The 21,106-nt window shown below is 38.2% G+C and overlaps 1 protein-coding gene across 5 annotated transcripts in view; it reads right to left on the bottom strand.

Annotated features, from left to right (window-relative positions):
- Positions 1 to 21,106, bottom strand: part of TAFA5 (TAFA chemokine like family member 5) — a 418,878-nt gene that overhangs the window by 194,766 nt on the left and 203,006 nt on the right. For all 5 annotated transcript variants that reach the window (XM_078394396.1, XM_073000620.2, XM_073000621.2 and 2 more), the window contains exon 2: positions 6,133 to 6,282. In XM_078394396.1, the coding sequence (XP_078250522.1) occupies positions 6,133 to 6,282 (150 nt within the window). The remainder of the gene's footprint in view (positions 1 to 6,132; positions 6,283 to 21,106) is intronic.

Genomic DNA, 21,106 nt, shown 5'->3' with positions numbered 1-21,106 from the left:
CATTTACAGGTCTAAAATACATGTGAATAAAGTCCACCTTGAAAGCCAATATACCTCAATGTATTGGGGCACCTGGTTGCAGAGCCAGAAGCTGAGAGTTCAGATCCTCCCATGCCTTCTAGGAGAGCAGTCAGGTGAGATCACCCTCAGAATGTAGAACAGTCTGAACAACTAAACACATTTCATGGAGGCTAGGAATGGCTACACAGCCAGACATTTAAGTATCACCTTAACATGTCAGAGATAGCGAGATGGTGCAATTGCACTCATCATGTCCTGCTCTTGGGAATCCCAAGGGGAACTGTTTGGCGACTGTGCTCTCTATTTGATCATTAAGACATCTCTGGACATGATTATCACCACAAATTCTCCAGATGTAGCTAGCAAAAGTTATAATTTCAGAAGTTAGGTGCCTGCTTCATCTACTTCCAGTAACTTTTCTGAATGACACAGAGACTATGTACAGTAAGTACCATAGTAAGCCTGATTTTATAACCAGTGCAACTGCATACAGAAACTGCTAAAGAAGAGGCATTTTGTATTGTTCTTCTTGGCAGCTTTAGTAGGTACATCTATGCTTATTGCAGTTCCAAGGGAGCCTACTCTCACTCATTTGCCTAGTATATCAGACGAATACTCCAACATACTGCTACTCTGAAATGCAATATCAAATCTTAGAAACAATATCAAACTAGAGCCTCTATTTTTCTCAAAATAATTCTGACTCATTTACTGAAAATATTAAATACTGGTGGTATCCAAGTAGCATTCTCTGCTCAGATACGAGAAAACTTCACCACTTGCAGGATGCCAAGTTGCAATAAAATACAAAACTATTGTGGCTTAACATCTCCTCTTGTAATTACAAGGCATAGTTGATCTTTTTGTGGACACAGAGATGACATAGAGTTAGTATATAGTTTAAGTGTTCAAGCTAGGTGATGAAAAAGAACAGTAGCATCACAGCCAATAAAGAGCACAAAATATGACTTTCATCACTGTCTAATCTCCTTGGCAGTGATGATTTTGAACATATTCATTTTTTTCTTCCACAATGAAAGAGCAAATTATGTAGTGACTTAGCAATGTGACAATATCTAATTAGCTGCCTAATTACCTAACTATTATCTGATAGTAATGATTGCTACTGAAAACTAGTTAGTTCTTCAGTCTTGACATAAATTATACTAGTCTATTCATCTGCATAGTAACATGGAATACTTCCAAGGTTTCTGTAGCATACACCTGTCTTCCTAGGGCCCCCTGCCTGCCCGCTATCACATTACCGTGTTTCACTTAACTACGGCTTATTTTTGGGGTAGGGCTTACATTAGGAGCATCCTGAAAAATCATACTAGGGCTTATTTTCAGGTTAGGTCTTATTTTCGCGGAAACAGGGTAGTACCAAATAGTAGCAAATCCATCAGATCTTTCTCTTTTTGGTTTATTTGCATTCGATTTATATCCACTGAAAGCAGTTACATACACCATAAATGCAGTATTTATAATCTTAAGAAGCCTTACATCTTGCATAGCATGACAGTTAAAGGCTGAGATCTCCTAAAAGTACATTCAGAGTATTTTCAGCAACTTAATGGATAGAAATCCATAAAACTTCTGTTATTCATAAGAACTGTACTTATTCAGCTCAGCTCAACTCATTTAAAGGCATTTTGAGGAGAGCCTTTTTTTTCTCATTGAACATAAGCCATTTAAGCCATGGTGGTTCAATATAAAACAATGCAGACCCACTGAAGACAACACAATTAAAAGGGCTAAAATCCAAGTGCCAGCCATAACTACTTCATGGAGCACAATAATAGTGCATTAATATAATTATGCACTGCTCTTATGTTCTATATTTAGTCTGTGCCACGTTTTACATTCCACCACTGCAAAGACTCAATTTAAAAGCAAATGAACAAACCATTGAACAGATTTTTTTAATAGGCTTGTAAATTATCATTCAGTTAATAATGCATTTTGACCCTTATGGTATCCTGTAATCTTCTAGAAAAGGGGCATTTTGGCATGTATCTTCAGACAATTGCCATATAATTTTGTGATATATATTGAGAGTATTTCCACACATATTGCAAAAGCACACAGCATGAGGTCAACAGTTTGTGGTTTTGTTCTAGGCCAAACTGCTTTCAGCATACAGATTTCTCAGACTGAACAGTCTCCTGACATGAAATTTTCAAAGGGAAAATCAGCTCCTCCCTGGGCAATCTGAATTTTTTAACCTGTCAATCAGTACCCAATTAGTGACTGTCAAGAGGAGAGCAGTTTAACTCTTTACGGGCCAAACAGGAAATTCTGTGTCTGGTTGTAAAGAGATATTTTTAAAAAGAACAGAGAACAAATATCCAAAATCTCATTTGTTTAAACTGTGAAATTACTGTTTTTTGCTTTGTGGCTAAGGATGGTGTTACTCTGTGCTAGTATTGCTTTTGTGCCTACATCCTGTCATAGTCTCAGGTTGGTAGATACGTACCTCAAGCATTGCCCCCATTTTGTCACTATATGTTTGGTAATTTAAAAACAAAACAAAACAAAAGCCTCCAAATATGTTTTGTCCCATTAAGCCACTTCTGATGTGTGGTGGCTATATAAGTTAACAATCTTCAAAATGTCCTATCATTAACAGCTCTATTCAGGTGTTGCAACTACCAGCTATGGTTTCCTTTATGAATCAATCCATCTCATGTTGAATCATTCTCTCTTCTTACTTCCCCCAAACTTCCTAGCAATATTGTCTTTTCCAGTTGGTTCTGCTCAGGTCTTGCGAACTACCAGTGGTGACCTCCTTTACTAAGTCAATTCATCTCATACTAGGTCACTCTCTTTTCCTACTACCTCCCCTTCCTAGCAATAATATATTTTAAGTAATCTCCTTCTTTCCTAGGCATTTTGATTATTCCCAAGAAATAGACACCTAGAGAAGATATTGAAAAATAGCCCTAATAATTGCATTGTACTTGGATGAGAAGTGGTTAATGGAGGAAAAACAGAGTAGCTTCTGAGATTTTCTCTTCCCTGGTGTCATTTTGTGAATGGTAGTGAGCACAAGAGGATATCCTGTAGACCAGTGGTCTCCAACCTTGGGCCTCCAGATGTTCTTGGACTACAACTCCCAGAAGCCTTCACCACCATCTCTGCTAGCCAGGATTTCTGGGAGTTGAAGTCCAAGAACATCTGGAGGCCCAAGATTGGGGACCACTGCTGTAGACCATCATGACTGTTAACACTGGTGTCATCAACATTCAGGATGCCCTTTGCCATGTAAAGCATGGCATCCATTTTCCTGATGGCAACAGAGGCACAATACTACATGGCAATATCTGGCCATTTCCCAGCATTCTGAATTATGCCTAGAAAAGCACAATATTCTCCATTCAAAAAATACCGAGAATTTTTTAAGAATTGGATTTTATGACTGTTTGTTGACCCTATGAGACTCCAATATAGCACCTAAGAGAAACAAAAACTTCAATAAGTTGTTTACTTTCATTTAAAACATTTAACTAGTATTATTGTGCCATTAGTATTCACAGCATTTTTTAAAAATACCACCCTCATTCTTACACAACACCTGTTAGCTGATTTGTCTTTGTAATCAGAAGTATTACCTGACAAGCTAATATTTGATGTTTCAAAGACTTCCACCCATAGACATAATTACTAGCCTCATAACTGCTAGACTGAGCAGCACCTATATCCTTTAGACCATCTCACCTTGAGTACAAGCCATTCACAAGAACCTAAGTGAAGAATTCCAGGTTGTAATGTAAAGGACAGCAGTGCCAACCCACACAGAAAGAAAAGAAAAAGGAGTCGTAAAAATAATGGCCCCTACTTTGGCATTCATTATCAACATGGAAACCCCCTTTTTATACATAAGGTATCTTTAGTTGAACTGATCATTACTACACACTAAACTGCTACCAGCATTATCTAAACAATCAAAATTAATTGGTACTGACTGGCTGGTCTGATTTTACAAAATGTCTGTTTCTTTCCATTTAAAAACATATCTAATCCTGCACAGGTAAGAATTCCTATGCAGAGATCACTTATATTAGAGTAGCCCATTACATTTTGAAATTGGCAGACATCAGACTTCACTATTGGAGAAACGGACTACATGTTCATGATTACAATTCGTAACATGTTTGCTTTAAAGTTCTATTGATTTCAGTGAAGTTTGCTTCCAGATGGAGAATCAATAAATAAAATGTAATCCCTAAATTTAATAAATGACACTGTATTTCAATGGTAAAGAACAAATTTTAGAATATGAATTCATGCAACACGAATAATCTGTAAATCATAAGAACTGGTAAAACTTGTTTCTCTATTTTCATTTTGAAGAACTTCGAATTTGTGGAGCAACATCAGAGGTGAAATAATTAACCTAAACCAGAATCCAGCAACGTAACATGTAAAGCAAAACAAACAAACAAAAAACAAAGCAAAGTGTGCTACTTATATACTGCCCCATAGCATTTAAAACACTCTCTGGGTGGTTTACAATTTAATTATGCAAGCTACACATTGCTCCCCCCAGTACTCAATTTACTGAACTCTGAAGGATGGAAGGCTGAGTCAATCTCGAGCCAGCTTCCTGAATTAATTGGGATCAAACTCAGATTGTGATCAGTTTTAGCTGCAGTACTGCAGTTTAGCCACTGCACCACGAGGCTACCCAATCTAATATGTTTTCAAAAGTATTCAGCTCTTTGACTTATACGAGTCATGAAATGATATTGTTTAAAATAAAAGTGTGTGTTAGATTACTGAAATACCACAGCAAAATATGATAGGAGCAAACCGGAAGAACAAGCTGGTGTTAGAGTACCAGCAAGAGTGAAAGCAAAACAAAAAACAAAACAAAAACAAAAACAAAAAAGAAAAAAGAAAAAAAATGAGATGTTTTTATATTTAGCTTTGTGGGCAGGCAGTGAAATCCCTTTTGTGCCATCTTCTTTGTCAGTAAAAAATCAAATTTTGATGAAATGGTAGCAAAGTCACAGCATTTCTCCCCTTTAATAAGCTCAAGTGTGAGTCATTTTCAAAGAAAACCTGAAAAAATATATTTTTTACAGTGGAACCCATTTGTTTCTTTCTTCAAAACCTAAATCAAAACATGCCATTCTTAATGCCATCTATTTATAACAGGAGTCCTATTTTCTTTTACTTTTAATTGCAGTGTGAGTGCCTGTTAGTCGAGTCATCATCAGCAAGCTTACACTTCTGACTGTACCACTGGTGTCTTATTTGGAACACAGCAGCTCATTTGAGACATACCAAAAAAAAAAAAAAAAAAAGATTTCAAAGTGAAATATTTTCATCCTCCCTCTGCATCAGCATTTTTGCATGCTGCAGGCAACATACTGAATCTGCACTGAATCATAGAGAATGGCATTTTTAATGAGGAAAGGGACAGCAGAAATGAAAGGTAGAACACAACTGTTCCATTCTAACATAATCATCTCCCTTTTGCCCTCCCCCACCACATTAACTTTCATGCAGGAATGGTCACACTGGCTATAGTTAGAATTAAGATGTTAAAGCATTATTTTCAACAATCAGGCTAAGTGTGAGCACACAACTTTTGATGCTCAAGGGAAGTGACAGGAAGGTTCTTGGGAAATGTTATACCTCTAAACACAAGAATACTGCAAAGCAGGAGAACCCTTTCCCACACTAAAATAAATCCAATTCAAAGTTTGTACATTCTGGCACAAAAAATATACAGCAATATGTTCCAAAATACCATCTGGATGCCATGGTTGCCCACTGGTATGGAACTTACACACAGCTAACCTGCCAATATCAATCCATTGGGAATTACCTCACATTTCTCAACTTCATCATCTAACACAAAATAATGGTTTTGCCACCAGAAAAGAAAGGGAGTCAATTGTTACCGTAATTAGAAACATACAGTTTTTCAGATGATAACATCTGCAAAAAAAATTGAAGCATACTCCTTGTGGCCACCCACCAACTTGGCCACTCCATGCAGAAATATTTGATTAGACACTTCCACAATGTGAACAAATAAAACACTTGACAACCACTTCTGTGCAGGGCGGATAATGAGTGAAAAGATCCTTCAATTCTTACCATCGACGCAGGCTGGCCTCGCTCTCGTTGTACCAGCAATCTGTCCTTTTTTACATGCACAACGGGCTGTTTGTCGGGCTATAGTTCTTCGAGGCTGACTGCTATCTCTGTCCAAAGTAACAATTTCACATGTACCTGCAGCCAACTGACCTGGAAAAAGAACCAGCAACAGGTAACATAGTCACTGAATGCACTACAGGCAATCTATTACAGCTAAAAAGAGTAGTGACCCAATGTCATAGCTGAAACTCCACAACAAAGAGAAAGTCAGTTGGTGGAAATAACAAAAACAGAGGTGACATGCATTTTCTCTCTCTCCTCATGCAGGACAATTGAAAGTGCTTAGTACTGATTCTGTCAGAAAACTGCTATCTTCTATAAAGGGTTTCATAAAACCAGTCACTTTGCTGAAAGAGTTGCTCACTTTTAAAGAGATTAAATTAAGATGCATGTGGCTATTCAACAGGAAAAAGAAGCTACAAGGACAAAAAGAGGTGTATTAAATATCACTTCCCTATTCTTTAAAGACCCAGGGGTTGTGGACTCTTTCTGAGGGGAAAAAAATTTCCAAAAATAATAGGTGCAGAGAATTAAAACTTTTATCATCCTTTTCCTGCAAACCAATTGTACCCACAGGGCCAATTGAGCTGGTTCTGCAAATAGTGTCACCTTGGTCACGCCTCTCAAAATGGGAAAATGATGAAGCATATGCACTGCCAAACACAGCTAGACTGCAGTTGGCATTAATCAGTCTAGAATTCATGCAGACAGAGACAGAGAGCTGGATAAATCACAATGCTATTTGAATACCCAAGAGCAGCTGTCCTCCAGTAACTACATAGCTTACATAAGTTCCTTCATAAGCACAAGCAGAGTAACTTCTTTTTCCCATGTCCAACTTGGTCCAGGGAATGCATGAGAAACTGCTACTATAGGCTTAGTAGGCCAATACATTCTAGTAGAAATTTAGGGTATTTGGGAAGAAAATGACAAAGAAAGTCTCCATTTAACGGTAAAATACAGCACTGCTTATGTATTTATTCTATCCCACCTTCCATCCCGTGAGCTCAAGGTGGTGTACATATCTCTCATCTTTCTCTTCTCTGTCCTCACAACTCTGTGAGGTAAGTCTGGCAAAGACCTGATGTTAAGACAACAGGAAGGAGGAGCAGAGCTATGAACACCGCCCTGTGCTTCTTGTTCTTCCACACCTGAAACAGACAAAGCAGATTCCAAGTTTCACTAGCAAGAGGTAGTACACAATATCTTTGAAAACATCTGTTCCCTAGCTTCCATTTGCCACAACTGAGAAGTCTTGGTGATAATGTCAGGAGATATGTATGAACGTGCTTATTAATTGACTTAAGAGTATGACTAGTATAACAACAACTACAATTTTTTAAAAGAAAAAAAGCAAGAGGGGACAGTTACAGGAAAGAATTTGCAGCTGTGCAAAGGAGGAAGTCCAGCTGTGCACTACGAAGGTCCCCTAGTATCAGTGGTAGAAATAAAACTACTTATCGCTCTTGGACCACATTCTCTTGGGCCAGAAGATCATTATTAGATTATTATTAGGGATAAAATTCTGGTCTGGAGTCTAGCACTATGTCTTCCTTTTGTCCAGATGCATTACACAGCATGGCAAGAAGATCCCTGGAAGAATGAAGCCTTGATATAGAGGAGTCAGGTCTCTCAGACAAATCAAGTATGAGGATATTATGTATAAGGTCCACAGTTTGGTGGTTTCTGATTTAAGGGACCTGCTCGGCAGATTGAGCCTTGGTATCAGTGTCTTCAAATTTGAGTCACAATTCAGTCTCAGCTTGGGGATCACAACAGCCATCAACGAGTGCAATAAATGTATGCTAACTACCATTCCCATTATTCATACCCAATATATTTTCTCACTTAAGAACATGTTTCCGCTATAAATAAAATTTATTCTAGCAGCAGGAATATGGTGTATTAAAAGATTAGATTCCATTGTGATTATGATGTAAAATCTGATTTCATATATCACACAAGTGCTTCTTGTTTAAGTTTATAACACTTATCAGCAAATAATAACAGCCGTTAAGTACATTCCAGAATCATTCCAGAATATGAGAGAGAGAGAGAGAGAGAGAGAGAGAGAGAGACCATAAGGGGAGTTAACCATTCTTATTTGGGTTGGGAAGGTAAGACGAATTAAAGCACGGTTTTTGTTATGATCCAAGTACAAACAACAGAATCCGTTCAGCTGAGCTTCTCAGCTTACTGTTCTAAGATACTTTTGTACAAATGGTTATGTAGGCTTTATATTCATCTAGAAATGTAAGTCCTCAATTTCACACACAGCCTTATTTTGTATCTTATACAGTAATTTTTCCCATGTGCCATCATTTGGATGCCTAGCAACGCAAGCTCTTTTTATAACTCAACATGTACAAAGGATCATTTGACTAATTCCCTCCCCCTCATACCAACTTTTACCTGCAAACATTCCATCTGCTATGAAGAAATGAGTCCCTAGAGCCAAAGCATCCAAGGATTGTTTTTGCCTTTTGCAGAGTATGCAGCAAAGACTGGAATGCCAGTTCATGCTACAAAAACTTCCTGAGTATACTCTGAGTGGAACACATTACCAATAATACTGTTGACCACACTTCAGATTTTTGCAAACAGAGAATTATTGAAGCCAGTGCAGCTAACAAAACACAACAGTGATTGCATAGAACCACACAAATCATAGGATATCTTATAAAACAATCAATTGATGCACAAAGATTACACTTAATTACCCTAACTTAAGTGGTTCATTAAGAATTTAGGACATAGGCTAGTATGCAATTTCTGTCCAAAATCTAATAACTAGATATGCTAAGGACCTGAAATAATTTGCATGTATATTATGTGCTTTACCAGGAAGCTATGGCTCCCTCAACGAGAGATCCCAGCTGACTTGAGATGTTAATTTAATCCACAGCTCACTAGAGAAAACCTGAGGACATTTTAGCAATCACTAAACCAGGGGACCCCCTTCACAGATTGCTGCCTTGTCCTGGCGAAGGGGCTTGAGTAAACCGATTTCAGTCATACTAAACCCAGTCCAAATATAATTTTTTCTACATGTAACCATATTCTACTTGGAGCAATTGCTGCAACATGTCTGTCCCACTGTGCTAAAAGACACTGAAAATGCTGATGCTCCTGACATTTGAGGGACAGTATAAATGCCCCTTCATGAATTGCTGCCTTGCCGTGTCAAACGGCCTTGAATAATTCAGAGAAGCTATGGGCTATGCCATGCAGGGACACCCAAGACGGACAGGTCATAGTGGAGAGTTCCGACTAAACGCAATCCACCTGGAGTAGGAACTGGCAAGCCACTCCAGTGTCTTTGCCAAGAAAACTCCATGGACAGAAACAAAAGGCTAAAAGATATAACACTGGAAGATGGGCCCCTCAGGTCGGAAGGTGTCCAACATGCTACTGAGGAACAGTGGAGGACAACTACAAGTAGCTCCAGAGATAATGAAGTGGTTGGGCCGAAGCTAAAAGGATGCCCGGCTGCGGATGCGCCTGGAAGTGAAAGGAAAGTCTGATGCTGCAAAAAAAAAAAAATACTGCATAGGAACCTGGAATGTAAGATCTATGAACCTTGGTAAGCTGGATGTGGTCAAACAGGAGATGGCAAGAATAAACATTGACATCCTGGGCGTCAGAAAACTAAAATGGACAGGAATGGGCGAATTCAATTCAGACGATTACCATATCTACTATTGTGGGCAAGAATCCCGTAGAAGAAATGGAGTAGCCCTCATAGACAACAAAGAGTGGGAAAAGCTGTACTTGAATACAATCTCAAAAATGACAGAATGATTTCAATACGAATCCAAGGCAGACCTTTCAACATCACAGTCATCCAAGTGTATGCACCAACCACCATTGCTGAAAAGGCTGACCAATTCTATGAAGACTTACAACACCTTGTAGAACTGACACCAAAGAAAGATGTTCTTGTCATTATAGGGGACTAGAATGCTAAAGTAGGGAGTCAAGAGATAAAAGGAACAACAGGTAAATTTGGTCTTGGAGTTCAAAACGAAGCAGGGCAAAGGCTAATAGAGTTTTGTCAAGAGAACAAGGTGGTCATCACAAATACTCTTTTCCAACAACACAAGAGGTGACTCTACACATGGACATCACCAGATGGGCAATATCGAAATCAGATTGATTATATTCTCTGCAGCCAAAGATGGAGAAGCTCTATACAGTCAGCAAAAACAAGACCTGGAGCTGATTGTGGTTCTGATCATCAGCTTCTTATAGCAAAACTCAAGCTTAATATGAAGAAAGTAGGAAAAACCACTGGGCTACTCAGGTATGTACAATCTAAACCAAATCCCTTATGAATACACAGTGGAAGTGAAGAACAGATTTAAGGAACTAGATTTGGTGGATAGAGTGCCTGAAGAACTATGGATGGAGGCTCATAACATTGTACAGGAGGCAGCAACAAAAACCATCCCAAAGAAAAAGAAATGCAAGAAAGCAAAGTGGCTGTCCAACAAGGCCTTAGAAATAGCAGAGAAGAGAAGGGAAAGAAAATACAAGGGAGATGGGTAATGTTACAGAAAAGTGAATGCAGACTTCCAAAGAATAGCAAGGAGATACAAGAGGGCCCTCTTAAATGAACAGTGCAAAGATATACTGTAGAGGAAAATAACAGAAAGGGGAAAAACAGAGATCTGTTCAAGAAAATTGGAGATATTAAAGGAACCTTTTGTGCAAAGATGGACATGATAAAGGACAAAAATGGCAGGAACCTCACAGAAGCAGAAGACATCAAGAAGAGATGGCAAAAAAAAAAACAGAGGAATTATACCAGAAAGATCTGGATATCCCGGACAACCCAGATAGTGTGGTTGGTGACCTTGAGCCAGACATCCTGCAGAGTGAACTCAAGTGGGCCTTAGAAAGCCTGGCTAACAACAAGGGCAGTGGAGGTGATGGCATTCCAGTTGAACTACTTAAAATCTTAAAACCTGATGCTGTTAAGGTGCTACACTCAATATGCCAGCAAGTTTGGAAAACTCAGCAGTGGCCAGAGGGTTGGAAAAGATCAATCTACATCCCAATTCCAAAGAAGGGCATTGCCAAAGAATGCTCAGACTACCATACAATTGCACTCATTTCACATGCTAGCAAGGTTATGCTCAAAATCCTAAAAGGTAGGCTTTAGCAGTATGTGGACTAAGAGCTCCCAGAAGTACAAGCTGGATTTCAAAAGGGCAGAGGAACTAGAGACCAAATTGCTAACATGTCCTGGATTATGGAGAATGCCAGAGAGTTCCAGAAAAACATCTACTTCTGATTCATTGACTATGCAAAAGCCTTTGACTGTGTGGACCACAGCAGACTATGGCAAGTCCTTAAAGAACTGGGAGTGCTTAATCACCTTATCTATCTCCTGAGAAACCTATATGTGGGACAGGAAGCAACAGTTAGAACTAGATATGGAACAACTGATTGGTTCAAAATTAGGAAAGGAGTACGACAAGGCTGTATATTGTCCCCCTGCTTATTTAACTTATATGCAGAATACATCATGCGAAAGGCAGGACTGGAGGAATCCCAAGCCGGAATTAAGATTGCTGGAAGAGATATCAACAACCTCCGATATGCAGATGATACCACTCTGATGACAGAAAGTGAGGAGGGACTAAAGAACCTTGTAATGAGGGTGAAAGAGGAGAGCCCAAAAATGGTCTGAAGCTAAACATTAAAAAAACTAAGATCATGGCCACTGGTCCCGTCCCCTCCTGGCAAATCGAAGAGGAAGATATGGAGGCAGTGACAGATTTTACTTTCTTGGGCTCCCTGATCAGTGCAGATGGTGACAGCAGCCAGGAAATTAAAAGACGACTGCTTATTGGGAGGAAAGCGATGATAAACTTGGACAGCATCTTAAAAAGCAGAGACATCTCGTTTTTCCAGTAGCAATGTATGGAAGTGAAAGCTGGACCATAAAGAAGGCTGACCACCGAAGAATTGATGCTTTTAAATTCTGGTGTTGGAGGAGACTCTTGAGAGTCCCCTGGACTGCAAAGAGAACAAACCTATCAATTCTAAAGGAAATCAACCTTGAGTGCTCACTGGAAGGACAGATCCTGAAGCTGAGTCTCCAATACTTTGGCCATGTGATGAGAAGAGAAGATTCCCAGGAAAAGACCTTGATGTTGGGAAAGTGTGAATTCAAGAAGAGAAGGGGACGACAGAAGACGAGATGGTTGGACAGTGTCATCGAAGCTACCAACATGAATTTGACCAAACTCTAGGAGGCAGTGGAAGACAGGAGGGCCTGGCATGTTCTGGTCCATGGAGTCACAAAGAGTTGGACACAACTTAACAACTAAACAATAACAGCAAAAACCTGGGGAGCACTTTATTTAATGCATATGGAAACCAGAATTTTACTGGAGAAATGTAGAGCATAAATAAGGGCAATTAGGCGATTGCCTTGCCCTCAAGCCAAGTGTTCATCTGTCCCCCAGTTGTGAAACTGGGCCCTCAACTGGTCATACAACTGACTGTGAGGAGGGCAGCCCATTAGAGGGAAGGAAACCTACTTTTGCTCCCACAGTTACTTGCAACAGAATTTTGCTTGTAGTGTCTGAAACAGATACTTCATGGATATGCTTGGCAGGAAAGTTGCAGGACAGGGAACATGCTTTAAACAAGGTCTCCCCCTCTGCTTTAGTTTTAAACTTTAGCAAACTATGCACCTATAATTTATTCAAAACCAAGGCAGATAAAAATAAATGGTCTTTTAAAAAAAAAATCAGACGGATTTAAATCGTGATTTAAAGCACAATTTAAATTTTAAAAATTGTTTTTATTATTTAAATCATTTTAAAAAATCTGATTTTTAAAATTTAACTTTAAATTGTGATTTCAATCAAATCCACCCGGTTCGAAAGCAGACTGCTCTAAAGCAAGGGAGTTATTTTGCACAGCCAATTTGCGTAACTGGATTTACAGTCTGGAAAGTCAGCATTAAAAAGTGATTAGTTACAGTTATAGTTCCAAGGCCCCAAAATTAGCCAATTACCATTATACTCATAACCTTAAAAACAATTTTGGATTCCTTATTTATCAAAAGTAAAATAGGTGGCTACAGTTATAGTTGTGTCTCAACATGCAAATATTACAAGTGACTAGACTACGGTACAAACAAACTTTTCCATCTGCCTTACTACTGCTTCATTGCCCACAACAGGAAGCAAGGACCACAGAATACATCAGCTCTTCAACTGTGAGAAATTCTTCCTCCATTGTTTAGTGAAGCCACACTCCCATTTATTCACCATTTTTGGTTGCATGATATTGAGGCTGAACTATGGGAGAACTGTGTGGCTGAAACACATGTGTCTTCTTCTTCTTCTTCTTCTTCTTCTTCTTCTTCTTCTTCTTCTTCTTCTTCTTCTTCTTCTTCTTCTTCTTCTTCTTCTTCTTCTTCTTCTTCTTCTAATGCCATCCTAACTATATTGACCAAAATTTTGTTGCTTAGCATTGCAAAACACACAAAATAAGCCCATTGAATCAGTGGGAATTTGGCGAGTTAACTAGTTGTGACTTGCTATTCCAAAGTAAGTTGCACCTACAGCAGGCCTATTTGAATCAATTGCACTAACTGTGTTAACTTATCAAATCTCCATTGATCCAATAGGCCTTTTCTGGTGTGACTTACTATGCCAAGCAATAGGATTTCAGCCATTCTCTGATTTTCCCCTCAGAGGTAGGAATGGTGGGGCACAAGACTAGAGTCCTATTTCTTCTTCCATGCACAAACATATGGCCAATGTCTAAAAATGATTTCTGATACTTAAGCATTCTAAGAGTAGAGCAAACAAAATCTAACAGGACTGCTTCTGTACTGAGATCTTCTATCTGCACTAGTATCATAAACCCTTGTTAATAATGAGGCTACTAGTGACAACAAGTTAAATTATTATGATTGCATTATATTCAGTGGCTGCACTTCCACTGTATTTCAGGTGTCCAAAATTTATAAACATTTACTTCTCGATCCTGGTTATTTCTAAGGTGTGTTTACTGCTGCCTACAAAATATTTGCCAACTCATTTTGTTAGATTCTCCTCCTCATCCTTTGCCATTTTGGTCTATACAGCTTTGGTTTACTATTGTCATCAGAATTCATATATTAAAGTCAGTTTGCTCCAACAGAACTGCACAGCTGATACAAGATAAGCTTATTCTATTACCATTCAATTTAAAAACTAAATGTGGCTATCTTTAATCAAATGAATCCAGTGACTGCTGGAATTATAGAAAGCAAATGCACACCTACACACTCCCAAAAGGTTAACTAGAGAAAAAGAAACAAAAGTTCATATGTACATTGTAAATAGTTTTTAGAACATTTCCATACTTTATAGAGGTTTTGACATAAAAAAAGGTGTATATGTTTGTACAACTGCACCTAATCAAGGGATATATAAAGACTGCAGAAAAATAAAACATGCATTCCAAACACAAAAGGAAAGAGAATCATGTCTGAACTGCTGAGATTTTTAAAATCAAAAAGCAGTCCTGAAGTAGCACTATTCAAAGAAGCTGCTCTGAACAACTTACAGGAGTCATCTATGGGTCAATGGAACGGACGGGAGGAAGTACGATGTTTTTGATTTTTCAAAGCCACATTTCTGGAAAATAGTCTATCACATCAGCGACTCTTCCCATAATATCTGGCCACATTTAGGAACCTTATTGAGCTGTTTTTAAGGCCCCTTACACACCCAGCTGGAAATATTGTCAAGCCAAGACCAAACTATATGTTACTTTTAATGTGCTGTGTGCGGGTAGATTTGTCCTTGCATTCTTCCTCTAAAATACAAAAGTCACCAATCTTTATCAACCTCCTAAGGAGAATAAATTTAAAAATATTTCTTTCCAGAAATAAAACACTCCTGAAATTGTCCCCCAGTGCAGCAGCCAGGGCAGTCAAAAAGGTTTCTACTTTAGAAGCTTGACTGCTGGAGTGACTTTAAAGATAGCTTAGTGATTTAGGTATCTGACAGCAGGGCCAGAGGCTGGGAGTTAATTACCTCACTGTGCATCCCAGAGCCAGCCCATGTAGTTACACAGCAACCTACACAGTCCCAGGATGCACCCAGCGTGGAAAAACCCAGGAAGGGCTGCCATAAGTTAGAAGTGACTTAACAGCACATTATTATTATTATTATTATTATTATTATTATTATTATTATTATTATTATTATTATTATTATTATTATTATTATTAGTAGTAGTAGTAGTAGTAGTAGTAGTAGTAGTAGTAGTAGTAGCAGTAGCAGCAGCAGCAGCAGTAATAGTAATAATAATAATAATAATAATAATAATAATAATAATAATAATAATAATAATAATAATAATAATAATAATAATAATAATAATAATAATAATAATAATAATAATGAACTACAGGCACAGTCAAAATTATAAAACATTGACTGGTATTATATAACAGCTACATGTTTTAAAGCAAAAACCAAAAAAAGCATGCCGCTTATATACTGCCCCATAGCGCTTCAAGCACTCTCTGGGTGGTTTACAAGTTAATTATGCAGGCTACACATTGCCCCCCCTCCCTTTGCACCCCAAGCGAGCTGGGTACTCATTTTACCGACCTCAGAAGGATAGAAAGCTGAGTCAACCGGCTACCTGGGATTGTGCCCCAGGTCGTGAGCACAGTTTTAGCTGCAGTACAGCAAAAACCTACATTATCTGTTAAATATTGGCACAGTATTATGCTGTTCCTAATATTACTGTTTATTGCAGCTCTAATGACGATGATGATGATGATGATGATGATGATGATGATGATGATGATGATGATGATGATGATAATAATAATAATAATAATAATAATAATAATAATAATAATAATAATAATAATAATAATAATAATAATAATAATAATAATAATAATGTTAAAACAGAAATACATTAAAACAACAAAAACAAAAACAGCACACACCATAATTAGTCTGGAGCAGTGGTCTGCAACCAGGACCTAGGCAGGACCAGGCCGTGGACACAGATCTTTTGCCCCCCTGCAAGCACCTCCCTGTGAGTGCCGCTGTGTGCATGTGTGCGACCACACTCTGTCCCCTGCAAGTGCACTGCATGCATGCACGCCACACCCCCACGAGCATGCCAAGCCCCCACGCGTGCATGCCACATCCCCCAACCATTCCACAGTTGGGAAAAAGTTGGAGACCACTGGTCTAGAGGACATTTGCCAACTTCACTTACCACTTCCTAGCAAATCCCACCATGTAATCTGAACCACAATAGAGGAAAACTTACAAAAATGAAAGACTGCTTTCCCCTGGTATGTGCTCATTAATTTACAGTACTTTGCAATATATAGAGTAATAGATCTACAGTAAACATTTTAAAGGGCAAATGTTCCACAGAAGCTGCTATGAGAACCCCACTGACAGACTACAAAAAAGTCTAAATGAAATAAAATACCAAGTTGCCTTAGTGTGCCCTGTTTAGACTTTAATCATCCTTAGAACTGCCTGCACTTGAACTGGTAAAAGAGTAAATATAATTATAAGAAAACAGACACCTAGATGCAGCATCCTTTCAGGGTCATATGAAAATACTTCAATGACATTGTTCTTCTCATTTCACAGCATACATCATTGTGATGATCTTCCAGTCAATTCATCATCCAGAAATTTACTCCTACAGTCAGAATCCCTAGATTGCATGTTTATTTCCTCTGCTCCCCTATAAAATCAGACAACTGATATTTGACCCTGATACAGAACTTTATACACCTCCAAGGAAAAATCAAGAGCCTGAGTTCTGCCAAAGCTGGCATTATCCCCAAAAAGGATTAATTCCAGAATGAAACCAAACAATTATTCATAATCACATAAAAATTAATCTGAGTATCACTGGCTGCCAATCAATTTCTGGACTGAATCCAAAGTCCTAGTTCTAACCTATAAAGCCTTAAATGGCTTGGGCCCAAGCTATCTCAAGGACCACATCTCCTTTTGCCCACCCAACCCGAAATAACAAGACGAGACATGGTAATATGGGTTAAAACTAGGGCCGCAACTTTATTAGTTATGTAACTTTTAACTACCCCTTTTCACAAGGGGGCCAGCCGTAGTGCGAACAGGTCTGGAACACTCTTCATTCTTGACCAACTGCTTCAGAACTTTGCCCCTGGGATTTCTTACCTTGAGAGGGTGCTGTTATATTGTCCAGCACCCTCTTGGCCATCCACCCGGAGTACCCAGGGCTGCCATCTACCTGAGGTCTCTAGACTCCAACTGCCCAGAGTCTCCTGGGGTCTCCCTGTTTTCCCTCCCCTCAGCCAAACTTCTGTAAATGTAATTCTGAGAGGAGGGATACCTTGCACCCTCTGGGTGCCCACCCTGTAACTCACTTGAACCTACCCTGTTTAGCACTACCAACTGTCATGACCATACTGCCAGTGACCTATTTAGCTGTGCAGGTAAAAAATTCCCATCCAGCCCCGAAGCGACCAGCTACTCTCATCCTGGGTGGGAAGGTGGGTCACTCATCAGGCAGGGAAGAGGATGGCACAGGCTACAAGGCCTGTTTTAAAAACTCACATTGAGCCAGGTCTGCCCATCCTCTCATGAGGCCTCTTTGAATGGGTGGGTAAATAATCCCCACCCAGGCAGTTCCACACCTTTGCAGAGTGACATTATGAGCCTTTTGAGTGTTAAAATAATCAGGAGAGACATTCCTCTCAGCCCCAACACCTTCACAGGTATGTTTGGTGGGGACCTAGGAGAGGAGGCCTTCTCTGTTGCTGCTCCCAGACTTTGGAATTCCCTCCAACAGGAGTCTATACTTGCCTCATCTTTGCAGGAAAAGATCCAAGTGGGTTTTTAAATGGATTGTTGTACCTTACTGCTTTGAATGTATTTTGGTGTTGCTCATGTTTTTAGTATGGTATTTGTTTGATCCTTTTGTATTTGTATATTCCCTATTGTTAAAATACATAAATCTTATAGCTATATAAAAGAATCTGTAGATACAAGTACTTAAAATATATATGAAAAATATATGAAAACAAAACTTGATTTGTAAGCAAATACTTAGGTCAGAATTCAATTCAAAATATAGAAGCAGTAGTACAATATAAATGTTTTATATTACATTTTTAAAAAGATAAGAGTTTATAGCCTAAAAAGGCATATTTAAAAACAAAAGCCAGAGAATACATCTCTTAAAATGCTGAAGTTCTTAGAAGTAAAAATACATAAAATAAAATAACCTCTAAGAATATTAACAACACACACAGAAAATTACTCACCTAGCCAAGCCAGCCTTGTGCCAATTTGCATCTATGTAGGGAGATACATGATGACTGTTGTTGTTTGAAATCTGGTGCCAATACAGTATAGAATTGTGATGATGAATTGAATGAATGAAAGTGTGTCTTATCTCCCTATATAATTCTTACCAAATGCATTATTTTCCTCCTAAATAAACCCTATATACACATCTTTTGAAGTCCAAATACTTTAAAATCCAGGGGGGAAATGAATAGAAATATCAGCTGTTCCATCAGAGTTTTTAAATTCAGGCTTGTAACTTAATATCTGGCAAGATGTTTTTTCACGGATAATGATTTTTGTTTTGCAAAGCCTAGTGTTAGTTGAGTCCACGGCATTAAAGATTTTAAACCCTAAATATTATATTATTAAGACATTGGACCTACAAAGAGTGTCAACTATCAGATCTACATGTCACCTCTGTTGTAACAAAATATCATTCAGCTGCCAGGATGTTTATGATTCAGTGATCAGTGATCAATTAGCTCAGCTGGAACTGGCTAATTGTTTTGGTACACTTAAAAATGTTTTGCAATGGCTATACTTTACTTTACTTTACTTTTATTAGACTTATACCCTGCCTCTCTAGACAAAATCTACTCGGGGTGGCTTACCTACATAATAAAACACAACAGGATAACAAGCATAATAAAATCCTTCAAAACTAAAAAGTTAACACTTATTACTAAAATAGGCGAAGAAACAGAAAAAAGAATCAGTTAATTGGCTGGAGGGAAGGCCTGCCTAAAGAGCCAGGTTTTTAATTGGCTTATGAAAACACCCAGCGAGGGAGCCAAACGGACTTCAGTTGGGATGCTATTCCACAGCCGAGGGGCCACTGCTGAGAAGGCCCGGTTTCTTGTTCTTTCCTTCTGGGCCTCTCTCAGCGTTAGGCCCCTCAGCTGTTCCTGCTGGCTATGCCAAGTGATTCGGGTAGTACACTATTTCCAAACCACATTTTCAAATGTACTTTCATGTTCCTGGCAACTTTATTCAATGTGCTGTACAAGCACAATATGAACAGAATACTCAATGGTTAAAGATAATGGGAGTTGCAATCAAACCAAAAGTTACCTCACTAATGCTAATGTTATGAAGAAATTTTACAGTAACGTATTACATCATTTTTATATTTTCTTTTCTTTTTTTTCTAATAAAAAACCCTATAAAGTTATTAAAATAATCTACAATTTTGGGGAAAAGAATTTTGGGTTTACAGCAGAAATTTATAAAATTTTGGAAGAGGATATCATAGGGCATTTGTTAAAATTGTTTAATTTTATACTGGAAGGTGAAGAAATAGCACAATCCCTACTCGGGGAGGCTTACATGGATACAAACACAACAATATGACATGTATAAAAATCGTTAAAAATGCAGTTATAGCAATTAATTCCAAACAACACATTACCAAGATGACATGGCTCAAGGAAGAAAAATATTTCTGTCTTAAAAAATCTATATATAGGGATGGAGGCTAAAGTACTCATCAATAGAATAGAATCAGACATATTTAATCTATTTAGAGGAATGAGACAAGGTAACCCCTTATTCCTAATTATGTTTACAATAGCAATAGAACCACTTGCTGCACAAATAAGAGAAAATAAAAATATAACAGGCTTGGTGTTTAAAAATAGAAAACATAAAATAAACTTTTATGCAGATGACATGTTTCTATTTCAGGTGAACTTAATAAGAAGCATAGAAACACTAAAACAAATATTACAAGGACATTGTTATTATACAGGCCTAAAAGTTAATTATCAAAAATCCAAATTGTTATGTATAAATATCTCTATAGAAGAACAAAAAGAAATTAAAAAGAAGTCAAATCTGGACTTCTTCAAGTTATTAAAGTTTCAAATATTTGGGAATTTGAATAACAAAAAGTATAAACCAATTAATATATAGAAATTACAAAAAACTATTCAAATCAATAAAAGAAAAAAATCAGAAATTGGACTAAATTGAATATATCAGTGTTGGGGAGAATAGCATTAGTTAAAGCACATATATTACCTAAATTTTTATTTTTATTTCAAAATATACCACTGCAACCTGAAAGTACAAAAATTAAAATATGCCCCCCCCAAAAAAACCTAGAAAGGTTTACTGGTGGAAAAGGGGGGGAGCTTCATAAACATTGTTAAATACGGTCAAAGCATAAAGGGAGGGCTAGAGATATCACAATTAATAAAGTATTATGAAACCTTTCAAATTAAGTACAGTGGTGCCTTGACTTACGAACCCCCTGATGTACAAACATTTTGACTTACGAACAGCTCCATTCGCAAAATTTTGCTTTGACTTGCGAATCAAGCTTTGACTTATGAAGAAAAAAAGGCAGGGGGAAAGGGAGGGAAATTTAAATGTACTAACCGTTGGTGGCGAAGAGGCTGCTTCTTTGTAGCTCTTTCGCCCCAACGGTCGGGAAAGGGATGCAGCAGCGGGGGTGGTCCACATCAGGACACTTGAGCCTGGCCAGGGTGCTTTGGCCGCTCGCCTCCTGACTGCGGCAAAGGCAGCGGTGGAACAGTGTTGGGAGGCTTGAACCTGACCAGAGTGCTTCAGCT

Source organism: Pogona vitticeps, chromosome 5, assembly GCF_051106095.1.
Source record: "Pogona vitticeps strain Pit_001003342236 chromosome 5, PviZW2.1, whole genome shotgun sequence".
Classification (NCBI taxonomy): Eukaryota; Metazoa; Chordata; class Lepidosauria; order Squamata; family Agamidae; genus Pogona; species Pogona vitticeps.
The sequence above is the reverse complement of the archived record's forward strand: the minus strand, read 5'-3'. Positions and strand labels throughout refer to the sequence as shown.